Source organism: Aegilops tauschii, chromosome 3 (assembly GCF_002575655.3).
Source record: "Aegilops tauschii subsp. strangulata cultivar AL8/78 chromosome 3, Aet v6.0, whole genome shotgun sequence".
Lineage (NCBI taxonomy): Eukaryota > Viridiplantae > Streptophyta > Magnoliopsida > Poales > Poaceae > Aegilops > Aegilops tauschii.
In genome coordinates, this window is record NC_053037.3 from 16,521,396 (window position 1) to 16,541,647 (window position 20,252).

General features: G+C 46.3%; 1 protein-coding gene across 1 annotated transcript; it reads right to left on the bottom strand.

The window, feature by feature from the left end:
- Positions 1 to 244: 244 nt before the first annotated feature.
- LOC109738537 (delta(7)-sterol-C5(6)-desaturase) lies at positions 245 to 4,517 on the bottom strand. The gene is made up of 3 exons (XM_020297635.4): positions 4,087 to 4,517; positions 1,147 to 1,452; positions 245 to 771 (listed from the first exon to the last, which is right to left on the bottom strand). The coding sequence occupies exons 1-3, from the start codon at positions 4,328 to 4,330 to the stop codon at positions 482 to 484; spliced, it is 840 nt and encodes a 279-aa protein (XP_020153224.3). The 5' UTR covers positions 4,331 to 4,517; the 3' UTR covers positions 245 to 481.
- Positions 4,518 to 20,252: the final 15,735 nt, after the last annotated feature.

A 20,252-nucleotide genomic window follows, 5' to 3' on the forward strand; every position in this document is an offset into this window, starting at 1 on the left:
TTTTATTTGTTTCACTTGCTTTTTCACATGTTTGTAGAACATCACTTCTCCAGCATAATATATACTCCAGAACTGAAACATACCTTGTCCAGGGTGTTTGTTTCCAGAATTTCTAGGACATTTGAAACATACCTTGTCCAACGTACTCCCACCCGGATTTATATTTTCTCCAAACCACTATGGACTCTGGGAGCAGAAACAGCATCAAGCCCTATGTATATAACAACAAACAAACCCATCATGCTGCCGAAAAGGGTACAAGCCCCTTGATTTCACCGCATCCCAGAGGAACAAAGCTAAATAGACAACCTTATTATTTCCACCTACCAGACTGAGACTCAAACAGCACACCGCTAACTGTCGTAAACACACAACAAACATCTTTCAGCAGAATAAACAGATGGGAGGGTTAAGCCTCAACACTTTCTACTACACTTCACATTGCTACAGAGACGGAAAGACCGCGCTCGCACGCACGAGCTCAGTCCTTCTTGAGGAGATCCTCCGGCTCGCGGAGGGTGCCAAACAGCCAGTCCATCCACACGGTGTAGTGGCCATAGTTGTGCCGGTACGTCGTGTGGTGGATGGTGTGGTAGCCGGCGCCCATCACCGGCCAGATCTTGCCGTGGATGCAGTCGTGGATGTTTGCCGTCCACACCGCCTCTATGAATAGGAGAGCAATGTGCGTCCTGAAGTGCATCGGGAGAAGGAACAGAGCAATCACGTGCGATATGGCTTGCAGTATCCCGTCCAATGGATGGAATGCTAGTCCTGGAAGGAACAAAACGCGTAGATTAGAGCTGTCCCTAATGAAGAGGCAATTCTATTTCTACCCGTCAGAGGGGCAAAACATTAGACTAAAGAAGCCCAGTGTGTACCGCTTTCTGAATAATTACTCCGGAGTAAAAATAAACCATTATACTCAAGTATACTGAAATACAGACAGCGTCATAAGAACAATTATAAGCAAGGGATTAATATTTATCAGCAATGTATTAACGTTTCACAAGAAGAAGAAATAGGAACGCTAACATAAGCTAAGCCCGTTATCTAGAACCCTTGTTCATCACTGTTACAACGAAGTTATATACTCTAGCACATCTAGCACAGAAGAAGAAAATAATCAACAGCTCAATAAGAACTTACCAGCAAATGGTGATAGGGTATTCTCCTTGTTGTAAATGTGGTGGGTTGCATGTAGGTGCTTGTATAGTGGCTTTATGTCATGCAACTCTCTGTGCATCCAGTAAATTCCGAACTCCACAAAGATGAGATATAGAGACACATAGATAATGTACATAGGCCAACCAACTTCGCTGATATGAAAGAAACACCGTGTCCATCCACTCTCAATCATGTGCTCAGATACGGACGGAAGAGCACAGTAGAAAGGCATAGCCTTTGATGCAACAATTATTTGCTTCTTCATAGCTTCTACTGTAGGGACAGCATCTGCATCAAATAACATAATGTTTCAGCAACACGTTCTATAAATCCTTATCAAATACACCTATACACAAGGTTTTAAAATTAGTCGAATAAATCCATAGGACGATCAGGAAAATCGGGCAGAAGTGAAGTGCGTATAAATGTGGCACTTACTGGTCATTTGGAGTTAAAGAATGAAGAATAACCATATAAATAAATTTATCTTACAAAGTACTTTCATAACATGCAACATTTGGCAGATAATTAAGATGCATAACTAAAATGCATTGGAGGATATGGAAGGTCAAAAATGATTTACATTTGTGAGCAGAACAAAAAAATAAATGGCATTTCAATCTAATTAGACCTCAGCCAGCAATTAAGGGGGTGAGTCACAAACTTATAAATAAATTAAGGTTTTTATAAGTGATCTGCATGAATCTTGTGTTTTGATTGGGCCTGCAGGCCAATTTTCGCAGTAGTTAGCTCAGGCTGGTAGAGAATTATTTTATTTCCATGAACCTGTTTGGGTCACACTCACCTGACAATGTTGTGTTATCAGTTTAATTGCGAAATGAAATTGGGAGCAGAGATCTCCTAATCTAGAAAAAAAGATCTGTATGCAGCAAACATTAAAATTAAAATCTAAGGCACCATTTGGTTCTGGCAAGTGTCCTACAACCAAAACCATGCCAGCACTGCAAAATGTTGACATGACGTTTAAAAGAAAGCTCTGCTTCCAGACTACAACACACTAAATCGCATCAAATGAAAAATATATTACAGTGATGATGAACAAACAAATTGGACTAGCAGCTTTGCTTGCACAGAACAGTATCATGTAGCAAAATGGAATTCAATTTCCAAAGAAGCAGAGAATCCAGCTGAAAAAGTTCTATTCCAGGTGTCTCGTACCCAAGGAAAACAAAAAGCATCTTGGTCCCATAGGAAGATCAAGTCAACAATCGCTAGACAATAGTGTGCACCAGAGAAGATAGGCTGCCATATCCTTTTTGTTAGTGTTTTCTGAATGAGACACCCTGCCTTTCTTTAGCTGTGAATTAAATTATGAGTTTTTGTTCGAGAAGATAGGCTGCCATATCCTTTCCACTGTTTTCTGAAAGAGACACTCTGCCTTTTTTTAGCTGTGAATTCAATTATGAGTTCTGCTCGAGTGGTCCAGAACATGGGTGCACCGAAAATATCATGCAATTATCTCCATAAAAGATGCAGGCCGTGGACAAACATCAACCATACAGGTCCCCCATCTATTCATAGTACCGGAAGGACGAGCTGTCTAGTATGAGCATATGCATGATTGCAAGGTCCTGGACGTTTTACTAAATGCCCAGGAGAAAGCATAACAAGAAGTACTATTTGTAGTTCTGTAAAATAGAAATAAAGTATATTTTCCTATCATATCAATGCCTTCTTTTTGGAGTTGGAGGAGTATTTAAGCATAAGCAAACACGGAAATTGACGGGCTGACAGAGACGTCCATTTGTTACAATGTGAATGAGCCCATGAAGAGTATGAGCCTATGCCCGATTGCAAGGTCCTTGGACATTTCAGAAAAATGCCCAGGACAGAGCATAAATCAGCAAGTTGTAGCTGTACTACTGTACTCCCTCCGTTCCAAAATAGATGACTCAACTTTATACTAACTTTAGAGGGAGTAGTATTTAAGCACAAGCAAACACGAATATTGCCAGGTCGACAGAAACTTCCATTTGTTGCCATGTGATTGAGCTAAGAAGCCGGCAAAAGTAATCAATTAAATCATGATGCAATCTGGCAAGGCATTATAAAAACGCCCTGAAAACGTTGGCAGTCTAAGCATACATCAGCCACTGAAAAATGTTGGTTGTCTACATCCACGAGTAACGTGCAAGCTCTCTTTTATCGCTCTCATCTAACTTGATTCGCGATCTGACCAAGGACAGGAAGAGCAGATGTCGACTGACCGGAAGAAAATAGCATTTAAATGCAGCACGAATCAAAAGGCATACTTCTTTTAACAGCTTGGTTAATTATGCATCCATGCTATGCTACACACCTCAACCAAGCAGTGATAAAACAGGAGGTTTGGTTCAACAAGCAAATACCAGCTCGATCAAGCAAGAAGCTGCTTATTAGTGCTTGAAAAAACAGCAGGAATGGACTCCTGCATCTGTTATGTAGAGACCAATGCAGTGATTCCTTCGGTATTCAGGCGATCTATTCGACAGAGAAATATCTGTTCAGTGGATCTTCGTGACCATCGACGAGCCAGCAGACAAATCCAAGATGTGACCCCAAACCCACCAGACTGAGAGGTAGGAGTTGAGCCAAGGCCGAGCACCTGGTGGATAAATCACCACCAAGCCCCCCGAATGGTGAGCAGTAAGTTCCAGACGGAACGCTGATAATTGGGGATCGAGAAGCGGCGGCATTCCTTTCCCTCACCAACCAATCAAACCTCTCGCCGTCATTTTCTTGCCTCACGGGACCAGTGAGGCCGAAGCCCAAATCCCTTTCATGGAACACACTTAATAATCCAACTAAATCCTCGGAGAAGAAGAGCCAATCAATCATCAGGAGGGAAGGGGGGAGAGGAATTAATACTGCTGCTAGGATTCTAGGACGGCATGCGGGGGAGGGGTTGAAGAAAGGCGGGACCTTTGGGGATGTAGGCGTTGCGCTTCCAATAGTAGATGACGAAGCACCAGAGGAAGCCGGTGGCGAAGTAGAGGAGGTAGCCGCCGATGCAGTTGCGCAGCCAGGAGCGGAGCGGGTGCGGCAGCGCCCGCCACCAGCCGCCGCCGCCCGGCACGACGGCGCTGAGGAAGATCTCGTTGTACCACTCCGTCTCCTCCCGGAACAGCCCCCAGTAATCCTGCCCCGCCGCCGCCGCCGCCGCCATTGCCGGCAGCCCGTGGGTGTGTCTGGTCTGGTGGGTGGAAAACGTGGGGGGAGGGATGCTCGGTGGCTGCGGGGTGGGGTTTTAAAAGGCAGGGGGGATGCGATCTGCACACTACCACCGCGGCCGCATGTGCGCAGGTGGAGCGGGGGGGTCGCGTCCCCGTCCTTTGTGTTGCCCGAAGGAGGGCGTGACAGAAATGCCGGCGACTCAGGGGCGCTGGATCCATGCCGTGGGAATCATCGGCCGGCACTCTTTCTCTTAAAAAAAATTAAAAATGAATTGTTAGGTACCCATTCGATTTCAAGCTTGACGGCTAGCTAAAATTTGATGAATCATATCGGTACGACATCGTCCTCGTCTTATACACCGACATGGACGCCCACGCGACATGGTAACCGTCGACATTATGGTTATAAGAAAGCATGGTTGTAAGATACCGTAGAACGGTTGTTCTGCGGTTCTCGATTCAAAAGAAAAGAAAGCACAACTATGTAGTAGGAAAAAAAAAATACTTTTTACTATATGTGTAGCCCTATCGATTTGTTATTCTCGATGTCGAGAGTCGATGGTCAAGAATACTTCTATTTACTCCTAACACATGTCCCAGAATATTTTAACTAACATGTTTCGTCGCGGATCATCCTCCCACTCCCATCGCCGTCTAGGTCCAGCATTGCCGGTGTCAAGGACGAGGCACCGCCACACTTCAATTAGTCCAGGCTCTGAACCCTGGAAGCGGCTCATTACATGTCGCCTTTGCCACCCACGGTTTTCACCAACTCTATCTCAGCAATCACCCCCTTACGCCTTCCTCTCCTTTTGTAAATTTCATTTCCATTTCGCTATGTTTTCTATACTCCTCATTGCTCGGATGAAACTTCAAGACTATTGCTCAAGTCCCCCCTCCACTATTCATTTCCATCCTCTCTCATGGCAGGCGCCACCTCACTTCCCCGCTTATTGAGGACAATGCCATGATTGGAAGTGATTTCGTCCTTCTACGCATCCAACGCTTCACAATAAATAATCATGGCCGCACCTCTCGTTTCTTCTTTTTAATTTTATTTCTCATACTCAAGGTCTTTGCGAATCTATGAGCGGTGATGAAAACAAAATGGGAATTTTTCGTTCGTTCTAGGAATATATGCAAACATAGTGAAATGGAAATGACAATGAAAACGAAAACATACAAAAGGGGACCGGAAACAAAAAAAAATCTATGGAAATGAAACATGTGGAAGTTTTGCTAAACGAACACCATGTCCTGCTGGAACACTAGCGGAAATGCAATTTCCGTATCCGCTCACGCTGAAGTTTCCATCTAAATGGGACATTTTGTTCCAGTGGAACACTAGCGAAAATGGAATATTCGACATGTTGAAATTTCCATTTATTTTGTATTAAGGCATACTGAGTTCAACCAATATGCCCATTTGACCCAGGTCAATAATTACCATGAAAAAAAACTAACCCTGTCTCGTCACACCGCTCTTACCGGACAACATACCTTATCATGACTATGCATAATAGTAGTCATACTAGCAATTGAATTTGATGGTTTCAATATGTTTGTAGGTATGGTATAAGAGGTTCTTCGGTTCCAGCGAATATTCGCTTTGCATCCACATCTATGTCATATTTGCTTTGTCCTTGTTTCAGGTAATATTTGCTTCCATATACTTTTTCCGCTTTTGATAAAAAAAATCAAAATTCCTGCTCTGTTTTCATACCTAGAAATATGTGAGGGCGGTAAGAGAAGACATTGAGGGAGTATGTAATACGATTGATCGTTCAAGGAAAAAAAAGTTCATCTACTCTATGGGATTCGAATTAATTGACGCCGCCTCTATGCAAATGTGGTATAAAGGCTGCGTCGATTAATTCGGCTCGGAGGGAGTAGTAGATCGGTAGATGTTCCCTCCGTCGGATACCAGGTCTGTGCCATGTCTCGTAAAAACATTGCTTTCACATATTTATATTCTCGTGGATGCATGAATGATTTGGATCTTGCATATTTGTTTAGGAGCCCCAACGCTGATAAATTAGAGCGAGCTTACCTTAGCTTGCTCGAACCAAGATCAAGGTCCTCGTTCTTCGAACCGCCATTTTGAAAGCGAAAATCTGGACAACTGAGTGTAGCTCAGTTGGCAAGGCGCGGGAGTTCGCAGTCAGCCCACCAGCGTTCAAGTCTCGGCTTGAGCGTTTGGTGCTCGCGGAGTTTTCTTCTGTAAAAAATGCCAACAGGCTAGTCTAGCCCGGGTTGGTCTCGTTTTTTTCAAAAATGAAAATCAGCACTTTTCTGCAATTTCGACCATAATCATGGTGGCTTCATGCAAAGTTCTCCCACCACCGTTCTCGTTCCCGCCCGCTGGGCTGCGTGCGCTTCCCTTGTGCGGTGTCACTTCTCGTGCATTGCTCGAGCGAGCAGGCGTGGTTGCTAAACATTTTTTATCTTGTTTTATTATTAGACTGGACGAGCCTGAGACGCCGTGGGGATCACCCATCTCTATCTGTCCGTCGCCAGCGTGCAGTCCAGTTGGCCATGGGGCCACGCGGGCCGGCTACCACCACCTGCGAAACTTGGTGCCGCCGTAGGTATTCTCCGCGAGTAAACGTTCATGCCTGTATTGCCCCCGTCCCATGGGGGTGGGTAGCCCCCGTCCCATGGGGGTGGGTAGCGGCACCTCAGGGAACGGTGCGCCGTGCGCGAGACGAGGCAGCGCCGGCCGTCGCCGGTCAGCCCCCGACGAGGAGGTCGCCGCCGCGATCACAAACGGTACGACCCTACGAACTGGCCACGCTCCCGTACCTGTCTGTCTCTGTCGCCGGCGGCTGTGGACCGGCGGATGCCCCGGACGCACGATTCTTTCAGCTTGTGCTAGTGCCCATTGTTAGGTTGATCTCTCTCCCGTTCGAACCCAACGGGTCGAACGGGTCCCTGACTCGCGCCCTGATCGGGGGCGCCCAACCAAACCATGGTTGGTGGGCCCCTGTGACCTGCGCTATATAAACAGAGGTGGGGGCCAGGGCATGACTTACGAAGTTAATCGCTGCCACAATCCCCACCTACAATCCCTACCGATCTAGGGTTAGCGCGGTGCTCACAGGAAGCTCCACCACCGCCGCCGTCCACTCTCTGTCCACATCGTCACCGGCCTCTAATTCACCATGGCCGGCACTGGATTGAGCTCGTCTGGACAGGCAGAAGGTAGGTTCACCGTGAATTCCTAACCCTAACCGATCCAGTGATCTATCAATGGTATCAGACATGTTGGGTATAGGATTTTTCGGTTGAAATAGACCACAAAGAAAAAAGTTCCCCTCCCCAAAGAACTCTAGCAGGGCAGAGAAAAGCAAACAAAAGAACCACAAAAGTTCACCGGAGTATGGCCTCGGGCCTCACCGGCAAAGAGCGCCGCCGTAAGGCCGCGCCTGTTCCTCTCGATCCCGTCGCGCATCGGCAAGCCGAGGCGACAGGGACGAAGAACTACCCCCTCACAGGGGCAAAGTACAGGCACCACCACCGAGCCGTTTGACGGCGGCGCGTTCACCATCGAGGTGCTCGCGCACGCCGGCAAAGGGGACAGGGAGGGTGCCGCCGTATCGCGCGCCGCAGCTCGCGGCTCTCTCTAATAGAAGGAGGTGGTGGATGGGTGAAAAGGAGAAAGGAAGGGGGAAAGGTAAGGCTCGCACAGCGCGGCTCGTCGCCGTCGCCGGTGGCCGGCGTGGCCCCATCCGCCGCATCGGTTAGGCCGGCTGTGCCTTTCTGCTCTCTCTCACGCTCTCTGTTGCGGGAGACGGGGAGAAACAGAGGGAGGAAAAGGAGGAGGCTCGCGTGGCGCAGCGCGGCGCGGTGGCGCTCGTCGCCGGCGACCGGCGCGGCGCGGTTGCCTGCCGCCGGAGTGCGCGCGAGAGAGAGCGGGGGCGCGCGAGGCGGAGAGAAAGAATCAAAAGGAGACTAGGGTTTCGATAGGGTGGCCGGGCTGCTCGCTTTTGTTCTAGCGAGAGGCGCGGTCGACCGTCGGATGAAATCGGACGGCCCAGATCGATAACCTAACCCGCTGCTGGGCCACTGGGCTTAAAAGAAGCCAAGGCTGCCGCCGCGGGCGTAGCCCACGCGCTGGGCTGAGGCCGGCTGCCGCAGCGCGCAGGCCGTGGGCCGCGTCGCTCGGGCCACAACCGCGCGGCCCGCAGTAGCAGACTGTAGGCTGCATACACCACAAAAAAGGGGTTTCTCTGCTATTTTGTTACACAGCAGAGTTTTGATGAATTTTGTCCAGCTTTTGGGCAGATCTTATATATAGTTTCTATGCAAAAAAATTCCAACGAATATTTGTTTAGAAAATAGAAAAATGACAGAAATGTTTCTGAAAAGAAAAAGAAAGTTCATGAATTTTTATTTGATCAAAGAAATGTTTCTGTAAAAAGTAAAAAGTTCATGAATTTTTTATTCATATTTTTCCGCTGCGTAAATAATTAATAGTGCTCTTTTACAAAGAAAATAAAAGTTTAGATAGAATTAAGTTTTTAAGAGCATGTTAAAGTGAATATTAAAATGAATATGATTATGTTATTTTTATGACCAACGTTGTTAATAACGTGATCATGTTTTATTATTGAAATTTAAAGGTGCTCTTTTAAAAGTGAATAGAACTAAAGTAAAAGATTAAATTGTTGCTTCTCTAATGCATTTTTGAACCAACCGGTTAAAATTGCTTAGCAAGTAAAAGAGTACAGAATTGTTTTTGAATAGAATATTGTAAAGTTTCCGCTGCAAAGTAAAAGTTTTATCCTCCAATTAAATTGGAACCAACGGGAAAATTTAATTGGAAGAGATGTTCTTAGCAATGTTTTTCCCCTGTGGGTGAAATAAGATGCAGATAGTTTCCACTATGACAAAGGAAAGATATTTGTTTTAAAGGTAAAATATGGTATTGTTATTTTTTGACCAACGTTGATGATAACTGTGCTATAATTCTATGAGTCTTATGTTCAAAGTTTAAATCTCTGATAAATTTTGTATCAAAGTGATCAATTTTCAGAGAACGGATAAAGATCAAGAAATGCTCTTGAACTAGAGAAATGTATATTTCTTGTTCCCGCTTCAATAAAGTTGATGATGATGATTAATTCTTAGCAAAGTTGTTTAATAGAAATATTATCATCACATTGTTTATGAGTTATATGCATTATTTCCTTTTCCGCCCAACGGTGATATGGAATTAATGTGGAAGGATGATGTTTATTCTAATTCTGCGACAACGGTGATTTAGAATATAAAAGAAAGTTTCAAAAGTTTAATGTGCATTTCTTTTAACCAGACCAACGTAGGGTTATTTTTATGCCCATTATTGTTGATTATTGGCTAAATTTTCTCAGACTAAAAGTTTTCCATGCTTTCATTCGTGAAAGCGAATAGTTGGGTACTTGTGACCCGAAAGATGAGCAAGAAAGGTCATAACGTGAGGGAGTATGTTCTCTCTAAAGAATGGCATACAAAGAAAAGAAATAGAACACTGAGAGTCTTGGTTGATGAATGTCTTTCATGTACTCTCTATGAAGAAGATTTTCCAGTCAACATGATTTGAGATAAAACAAGCAACATGCGTGTTTAATTTGACCAACGTTGGATCAAGCATGTGTGTCAAAGAGCATTCGGATTTATTCCTAAATTTGATGATTGAATATGCAGTCAAAAGAGCCAATTCTGGCATTTATGTTCCCTTACAGGGAATTACGCGCATGGCGGGAAAAGATGATTATGATAAAATCTGCATGGCAGGAAAAGTCTGGGAAAATACCTGCGTAACGGGGTAAAGCTGACATAATATTATGTCAAAAATCCCGTATGGCGGGAGAAATTCTGGCAAGAGAAAGATATGATAACTCATGTGCTTTTAATGTATCCCACTCTGGGAGAAAAGAATGGAGTAGTTGAAAGGCGCAACCGTACACTTATGGATATAGTGCGCAGCATGATGAGTTATTCCAACTTGCCATTGGGATTATGGATGGAGGCGCTTGAAACCGCCATTCACATTCTCAATAGAGTACCAAGCAAGTCGGTGCCCAAAACACCGTACGAGCTATGGACAGGAAGGGTGTCCTCCCAACAACACTTCAGGGTGTGGGGGCGCCCTGCTGAGGCCAAAATGTTTAATCCAAACATTGCAAAGTTAGATCCCAAAACAGTGAGCTGCCACTTCATTGGCTATCCAGACAGATCAAAGGGTTTTCGTTTCTACTGTCCATACAGATATACAAAGTTTGTAGAAACAAGACATGAAGTCTTCTTAGAGGACGAAATGATGGGGGGAGCTTGGTAGCTCGAAAATTGATCTTGAGGAGAAGAGGGTGCATGCACCTAATCCGATGATTGAGGAGCCATTTTTCTCACTACCAGTTGCAACTCCACCCATGACAACTATGGGGGTAGACCCGGAACCTGTCCGTCAGGAGCCGACTAAACCCATTGTTGAGCATGAAAGGGAGGTGCAACAACAAATTTTAGAAGAGGTGCCAGAAGTTGAGGCACAGAATGTGCCAGAAACTGAGGCCCTTAAAAGGTCTACAAGATATAAAAAGTCAGCTATTTCTACTGATTATAAAGTTTATAACACGAAAATAGTTCATATAGAAAAAGATCCCACCTCATATGAAGAAGCCATGAGAAGCCCTCATTCATCGATGTGGATGAAGGCAATGGAAGACGAGATGAAATTGATGAGTTCTAAAGATGTTTGGGACTTAGAGGAAATTCCCAAAGGAGCCAAAACAGTAGGCTGTAAATGGGTCTACAAAATTAAGTATGACTCTAGAGGGAATATAGAAAAGTATAAAGCACGACTCGTGGCAAAAGGATTTACACAAAGAGAAGGGATAGATTACAATGAGACATTTTCTCCAGTCTCATGTAAGGATTCCTTCAGAATCATAATGGCATTAGTTGCTCATTTTGATTTAGAGTTACATCAAATGGATGTTAAGACGGCATTTCTGAATGGTGATTTAAAAGAAGAGGTCTACATGAAACCACCCAAGGAAACAACCCAAGGGTTTATCATGGAAGGCAAGGAAAAAATGGGATGCCACCTGAAGAAATCCATTTATGGATTAAGACAAGCCTCTCGGCAGTGGTATCTAAAGTTTAATCAAACGATTAAAAGTTTTGGATTTAAAGAAAATATTGAGGATAATTGCATTTATGCAAAGTTTAAAAATGGGAAATATATTTTCCTAATCTTGTATGTGGATGATATCCTGCTTGCTAGTAGTGATGTTAGTCTACTACAAGAAACAAAGAAATACTTACCCTCAAATTTTGACATAACAGATCTTGGTGAAGCATCATATGTTTTGGGCATAGAAATTCACCGAGATAGGAACAATGGAGTCTTAGGACTATCTCAGAAAGCATATTTAGAAAAGGTTCTTAAAAAGTATAATATGCATGCGAGTAAAGCCACACCTGCTCCAATAGTCAAGAGCGATAGTTTTGGAAAATTCCAATGTCCCAAGAACCAGTATGAGATCGATCAAATGAAAGCAGTACCATATGCTTCGGTAGTTGGCAGCTTACAGTATGCACAAGTGTGCACTCGCCCTGACTTAGCTTTTATCACCGGGGTACTCGGTAGATATCAAGAGAATCTAGGCCTAGAGCACTGGAAGATGGTAAAGAAAGCATTGCGTTATGCGCAAGGCACGAAGGACTACATGCTAATATACAGGAGAAGTGATTCCCTAGAGATAAAAGGGTATTCAGACGCAGATTTTGCGGGGGACAGAGATGATAGAAAATCCACGTCAGGATACATATTCACCCTCGCTGGGGGAGCTATTTCGTGAAAAAGCTCCAAACAGTCGATAGTTGCATCATCCACGATGAATGCAGAATTCATAGCATGCTTCGAAGCCACGGGGCAGGCGATATGGCTAAAGAAATTTATACCCGACTTGAAAGTGGTAGATTGTATTCACAAACCACTAAAGATGTACTGTGACAACCAGCCCGCGGTATTTTACGCTCACAACAACAAGTCGAGTAATGCTGCCAAAACAATAGAGATAAAGTATTATGTTGTGAAAGATAAAATCCAGGATCAAACTATAAGTCTCGAGCATACAAGGACAAAGGATATGCTTGCGGATCCGCTAACGAAAGGCTTACCACCCAATGTGTTCAAGGAACACTTAGCCGGCATGGGTTTAAGGGAAAGCCTTATGATTCCTGGATAGGCCCAAAAGAAACAGAATTTGTTTCTGAACATAACGTATGCTGTAGCTGTATGATTCTATCGGCAATTAAGCTGTGACGATGAAACATGCTCTATGTACCAATATGTGATAAAACAAATAAACTAGAAAGTATAAAGTTAAAAGTAAAGTTGAGATCAAGGGGGAGAATGTTAGGTTGATCTCTCTCCCGTTCGAACCCAACGGGTCGAACGGGCCCCTGACTCGCGCCCTGATCGGGGGCGCCCAACCAAACCATGGTTGGTGGGCCCCTGTGACCCGCGCTATATAAACAGAGGTGGGGGCCAGGGCATGACTTACGAAGTTAATCGCTGCCACAATCCCCACCTACAATCCCTACCGATTTAGGGTTAGCGCGGTGCTCACAGGAAGCTCCACCACCGCCGCCGTCCACTCTCTGTCCACATCGTCACCGGCCTCTACTTCACCATGGCCGGCACTGGATTGAGCTCGTCTGGACAGGCAGAAGGTAGGTTCACCGTGAATTCCTAACCCTAACCGATCCAGTGATCTATCACCCATACGTGCATGTACAGTGGTACCGTGAGTTTTACGTACTTTTTTTTTTCCGCGGAAAGGCTAAAGACCATACTGTAGTATGTTAAATACACGTGCATGTACAGTGGTGCAGGTGAGCTGGGACTTGGTCAGGGTCTCTGGCCTGTCCAGTTCACGCGTACGTGCAGCACAGCATCACCGGTCTCCGTCTCTTTCGTATCCGTATCCATCCGTATCGTCGTCGACCCGACTGTACGACTATTTACACGCAACAGCACGACGATGCATGCCCCGTCTCCGCAAGGCATGGCGCAGCGTTGGCCGGAGTGAATTGCAAAAAAAACACCATATTTAAAGTTGAAGCATCAGTTTGCCATCACATTTCTAGCGCGTCCCAACTAAAAACAATAAAAACAAATGACCGTTTAGCCGTAACTAAACCGATTTCTGACACGGCAGGCCCACCCGTCAACTGCCACGTCGGACTAACCGAACGGCGAAAGGGTTGACGGCCGTTAGGGCACGCGCGTGGTCAAAGCGCTCGCGGCTCTGTCTGCTTGCCCCATTCTCCCCTCTTTCCCCGTCTCTCTCTCTCTGTCCTGCGATGGCGGCGAGTCAGCAGGAGGCGGAGGGACTGGAGGCGATGGTGATGGGTTCTCGGAGGTAGACAACTGGCTCGGCAGCAGTAGTTTGTCGACGCAGCGGGCTCCTTCACCGGAGCGATCCCCTTCGCCCCCTTCGCCGCTGGAGTGGGACATTGAGCGCCGTGTGGCGGCGGCCCTAGCACGCAAGATCAGGGCTTCCCGCGTGGGAGAAGGCCATCAGTGGGCTTCAGGGTTCGGCGGCGTGTGGTAAGATTTCTTCCTCGTCCACCCCCCTCCACCCCTCTCTTCCATGTTACTGTCTTCACTGGATTGTGATTTTAGGGCTACAGATAGTGCATATTTATGTTTGTTAATGGGCTGTTAGATTTTAGTAGATTTTAGGGTTGTTAGATTTTAGGGCCGTTTCATTTTAGGGCTTTGTTTACTGGATTACTGAAGATTATTTTAGGGCCGTTTCATTTTAGGGCTGATATAGTTAATATCTTCTCTATATAACATGTTACAGTAGGAATTATAGCTCTAGGTTTATGGTTTTATGCATGAATGCTTTGTTTACTCCTTATTAATTACACTTAATTGTTGTCCTGTAAATTATGTGCAAGCTTTGATAGTGCTAATATCTTGTCTGAATAACATGTTACATTATTAAAACTGAATCAATCAAGCACTAATTTTCCTCAATTTTGTGTAGTTTGGATGATGAGATATGGGAAATAAGGTACCATTTTCAAGGGAAAGACAACTTGGAAAGGACCATTTCTCTGTCAGAAATTATTTATATTAACATGTTAGCACTGCTAGAGACGGAAGAGGGATATACTGAAGCTGACTACATGTTCTATATGAAAGAAGAGGGAAAGGGGGCAGCAGGGATGCAGGTTATTGACAGTGAAGAGAGTGTGGAGGAGATGCTAGACCATTATGCTGAGCAGAAGGTGCTCAACATAACTGTAATTAAGGCTAATGAGCCTAATCCAGGAGAGTTTAACAGGGCAAATATTGTGGAGGAACAAGTACCTATAAATAATGTGGGGGATTCCAACATTATTTCTATAGATGAGGCAGGAGTATTGTTCCCTATTTCTGTTGAAGACCCGGTTGAGGAGTTGTATGTTGTGCCTATTGCTGTTGTAGAGCCAGTTGAAACATCAATGTTCACTCGTCAAGGATTGACTTGATCTTGGCAAGCTTGTCCTTGTTGCCATGACCAGCTTTCATAAGATCACCCACCAGAAACTCCAGCTTCTTCTTCTCCTCTATCAGCCAGTCCCTCTCTTCCTTGAAGTCATCCCTCTCCTTCCTGGTGTTCCTAATGATCTCTCCCTGAGATCTAAGAATGCACTTCATCTCCTTGTGCTCCTGAGCCAGCTTCTCCATCTCCTTCATCTTGCCAATGGCATCACTCTCCTTCTCCTTGCTGATAGCTAGCTTCTCCATGTCCTTGTCCACATCCATCTGCTTCTGCTTGAACTCTTCATCTCTCATGACCCTGTTGTTCTGATCTGCCCAATAAAACATCTTGGTGACATCCTCAACCAGCTGACTGTACTGATCCCCAAGTGTATCCAACTCCTTGTTCACCTTCTCCAACTCTTTCTTATACTTCTCATGATCAATCATTCTGCCATGGTTCTCCTCATGAAACATCTCTCATATCTTCTCCAAACATCTTTGCAGAATAGAAGGCCATGGGGCATCAACCCACTGAGCAACTCCACAGTCAATACCATCCTGCATCAAGTATTAGAAAATAAATATGCTGACTTCAAGAAGAAAATAGATGAGATATTCAGTGATTCAGTAAGACTTGCAGATACAGCAGACATTCAGGAAACTTGAAGTTCAAGCTAAGCTTATATGACAAGAGCAATACTACCATTAACTGAATTGCAAAATCACTGTTAAAAACATGTTAAAAACAAGTTTGGTCACTGCAACAAACTACATTAGTTCATTCAGTACCACAGTCCAAATTGTGATAATCCCCTCAATTTACTGACAGAAATTGATGCTTGCATCTGCAGCTCTAGCACAGTCCAAAACATGTTTCATTTTCTTAATTTATTGACATAAATTGATGCTTGCATCTGCAAACATGTTTCATTTACTGATAGAAATTAATCAATCCATCTACAGACAGTACAAATCATGTTTCATTAACTGAATTTACTAACATAATTTGATTCTTGCATCTGCAGATAGTCCAAATCATGTTTCATTAACTGAATTTACTGACAGCAATTCCAAACATCTGCAAACTAACTACCACCAACACAAACCCTAGTTTGATAATACTGACCTGAGGAACAGCACATCCATAGAACCTCCTCCCAGTGTCCTTTCCTTCAAATGCAACATATTTCATGCATGGGGCCAAGTGCAGTCTACATGTGATGCTTGCATCTGCAGCTCTACCACAGAAGAATGCATCTATAGTGGTGCCAGGGTTCGCCTGCATTGTAGCACAGTAATGAACCTCAGAACAAAGAGTAAATGCTCCAAACCATTGTTTCAAATCGAAGAACACTTGAACCCTAACCCTAACCCTAGGTGCAAAGCAGATCTCTTACCCAGTGCTGCTCTAGCTCCATGCCGACCAGCTCCTCCTCGCTGTTCTCCTCTCCATCGTTCCACGACGGCATCTTCAATGACAGCGATGGAACCGTGCCTCCGGCGGCGGCGAAGAGCTCCGGTGGCGACAACAGGGGACGGAACAGAGTGGAGTGGAGTGAGAGTGAGCGAGTGGAGTGGAGTGTGAGCGGCGGCGAGTGGTGGGCTCTGTTTTGTACGCGCGTGCACTAACGACCGTCAACCCGTGCTCCGTTCGGTTAGTCCGACGTGGCAGCTGACGGGTGGGCCTGCCATGTCAGAAATCGGTTTAGTTGCAGCCAAATGGTCATTTTTTTATTGAGAAAATTTACAACAAAAGTGGTAGATTTTTGGGACGCGCTAGAAATGTGGTGGCAAACTGATGCTTCAACTTCAAATGTGGTGGTTTTTTTGCAATTCACTCCGTTGGTCGCGCTCCATCGCCAGCTCTTTTGACCTAAGCGAGGTTCGGTTGCACTACGTGCCCTGTTGCTTTGGTGGCTAGCCCAAATGGAAGTAATTAGAGCGAAACTGTGACGCCCCCGATTCAATCGTACACTAATCATACACGCAAATGTGTACGATCAAGATCGAGGACTCACGGGAAGATATCACAACACAACTCTAGACACAAATTAAAATAAAACAAGCTTTATATTACAAGCCAGGGGCCTCGAAGGCTCGAATACATAAGCTCGAAAACACAAGAGTCAGCGGAAGCAATAATATCTAAGTACAGACATAAATTTAACAAGATTGCCTTAAGAAGGCTAGCACAAAAGTAGCAACGATCGAAAAGGCAAGGCCTCCTGCCTGGGACCTCCTAACTACTCCTCGAAGCCGAACTCCACGTAGAATCATCCTCAGGATCTCTAGCTCCTGGACTCCAGCATCTGGTTGTGACAACCAGGTATAGAAAGGGGAAAAGAGGGAGAAAAGCAACCGTGAGTACTCATCCAAAGTACTCACAAGCAAGGAGCTACACTACATATGCATGGGTATATGTGTAAAGGGCCATATCGGTGGACTGAACTGCAGAATGCCAGAATAAGAGGGGGATAGCTAATCCTGTCGAAGACTACGCTTCTGGCCACCTCCATCTTGCAGCATGTAGAAGAGAGTAGATGGTAAGTTCACCAAGTAGCATCGCATAGCATAATCCTACCCGGCGATCCCCTCCTCGTTGCCCTGTTAGAGAGCGATCACCGGGTTATATCTGGCACTTGGAAGGGTGTGTTTTATTAAGTATCCGGTTCTAGTTGTCATAAGGTCAAGGTACAACTCCAGGTCGTCCTTTTACCAAGGAACACGGCTATTCGAATAGATAAACTTCCCTGCAGGGGTGCACCACATAACCCAACACGCTCGATCCCATTTGGCCGGACACACTTTCCTGGGTCATGCCCGGCCTCGGGATATCAACACGTCGCAGCCCCACCTAGGCACAACAGAGAGGTCAGCACGCCGGTCTAAATCCTATGGCGCAGGGGTCTGGGCCCATCGCCCATTGCACACCTGCACGTTGCGAGGGCGGCCGGAAGCAGACCTAGCCTAGCAGGCGTTCCAGTCCAATCCGGCGCGCGCCGCTCAGTCTCTGACGTCACTAAGGCTTCGGCTGATACCACGACGCCGAGTGCCCATAACTTTCCCACGCAGTTGGTTAGTGCATATAGACCAAATGACCAGACTCAGATCAAATACCAAGAACTCGTTAAGCGTGTTATTTTTAAGTATCCGCAGACGCCGACCAGGGCCAGGCCCACCTCTCTCCTAGGTGGTCTCAACCTGCCCTGTCGCTCCGCCACAAAGTAACAGTCGGGGACCGTCAGGAACCCAGGCCCACCTCTACCGGGATGGAGCCACCTGTCCTTTCAGCCCCCTCATCAGAATCACTTGCGGGTACTCAACGAGCTGACCGACTTTAGTCACCACATGTGTCATGTATATAAAGTATATAGTATATACCCGTGATCACCTCCCGAAGTGATCACGACCCAGTAGTATAGCATGGCAGACGGACAATAGTGTAGGGCCACTGATGGAACTCTAGCATCCTATACTAAGCAGTAGGATAGCAGGTAAGGGTAACAACTGTAGCAACAATGACAGGCTATGCAGCAGAATAGGACTAACCGAAAGCAGTAACATGCTACACTCTTCTAATGCAAGCAGTATAGAGAAGAATAAGCGATATCTGGTGATCAAGGGGGGGGCTTGCCTGGTTGCTCTGGCAAGAAGGAGGGGTCGTCAACACCGTAGTCGTACTGGGTAGCAGCGGCGTCGGTCTCGGTGTCTAGCGAGAGAAGAGGGGGAAGAAACAATAAATATAATGCAAACATATGCATGACGATGCATGACATGACAATGAGCGGTGCTAGGTGTGCCGTAACGCGGTAGTAGGTGGTACCGACGAAGGGGGGAAACATCCAGGAAAGAATCCCCGGTGTTTCGCGTTTTCGGACAGATGAACTGGAGGGAGAAAGTTGCGTGTTTGCTATAGTAGGGATGTGTGGCGGACGAACGGGCTACGTATCCGGATTCGTCTCGTCGTTCTGAGCGACTTTCCTGTACAAAGTATTTTCATCCGAGCTACAGATTATTTTACATTAATTTTTAAAGTTTTAATCAATTTCTGACATTTGTGTATTTAATTCAATTCGAATTATTAAGTAGTTATTTCGTTAAGTGCACCCAGTATTACACCCAGTCAGAGACTGACTGGTGGGTCCAGTCAACTGCTGACTCAGCAGTCAAAGTGGACCAGGTCAACAGTGAACAGTGTAGGTGGGGGCCATTTGTCATTGGCTAGGTGATACACAGTCAGCACTTTGACTGGTCAAGGTGGGGTCACATGTCATAGACAGTGGCAATATTAACAGAGTTTATTTAAACTAATTAACTTAATTAGTCAGGGTGGGGCCTAGTGGTCAGTGGGTCAAATTGCTAACATATTTTATTAGAGTTAAACCTAATCGCTATAGTTGCAAGGCCCATCGTAAGTGGCTATCAGGATTAGTTTAATTAGCCTGTTAACTATGCCCATGATTAATTAGGTGTGGGTCCCTTTTGTCAGGTGCACAGGGCATCATTAGCAGATGGATTAATGGTGCCACGTCAGCGCATTGGTGTTTAGTCCTCGGCAGCCACAGTACACGGCAGAGGCTCGCCGGAGTTGCGTTTCGGTGACCATTTGGTCACCCACGAGCATCAGTAGGACGAGCGCGTTGGCGCGCATCGAGTTGGGCTAGTGGTTGGTGCTGGAGGTGTTGGGATGGCCACCGGCGACGAGGTCTAGCGGCAGCCGAAACAAGACCTCGACAGATCCGGTTAAACAAGAGGAGATCGTGCGAGAAAAACGGTCACGCTACATCCTGGGGCATCCACGAACACGACGGCAGCAGTGTTTCGTCTAGTGGTCAACGCAACGACGACAACAAGCTTGGCCGCGGCGGCATGGCCACGAACGGCTCTCGGCTTCGGTCACGGCTAGCTGGCGACGCGTGCGAGGCAGGGAAGAGAGGGGAAATAGGGCGGCGCTCACATCGATGATGAGGAGCGGCTCGGGGCAGCCGGAGGGAGACGGCGGCGCGAAGTAGGCCAGCAAGAGGAGGCGCGGTTGGCGCCGGCGGGCATCGGGGCGCCGGCATCGGGTGACGGCGACGTCGGGGCTGCCTCCCCTCGATCCAGACGGGATCGAACAGAGTTGGGGCGGGAGAGAGGTGGTCGGCGAGGAGGAGGTCGAGGACGGCCGGTGAGGAGGAAAGGTCCGGCGAGGGGCAGCGTTGTCGTGCCCCGATCCAGATTGGATCGGGGGAGGAGACGAGGGAGCGAGAGGGGGAGAGATCGGGGGGAGAGTGGGGAACGTGGGGAGGGTTAGGGTTTGGCTGCGGGTGGGATTATCCAGCCGGGGTGGGCCAGCTGGGCCGCGTGGGTGGCCAGCTGGGCCTGTTGGCCCAGTTGGCCAGGGGGTGTCC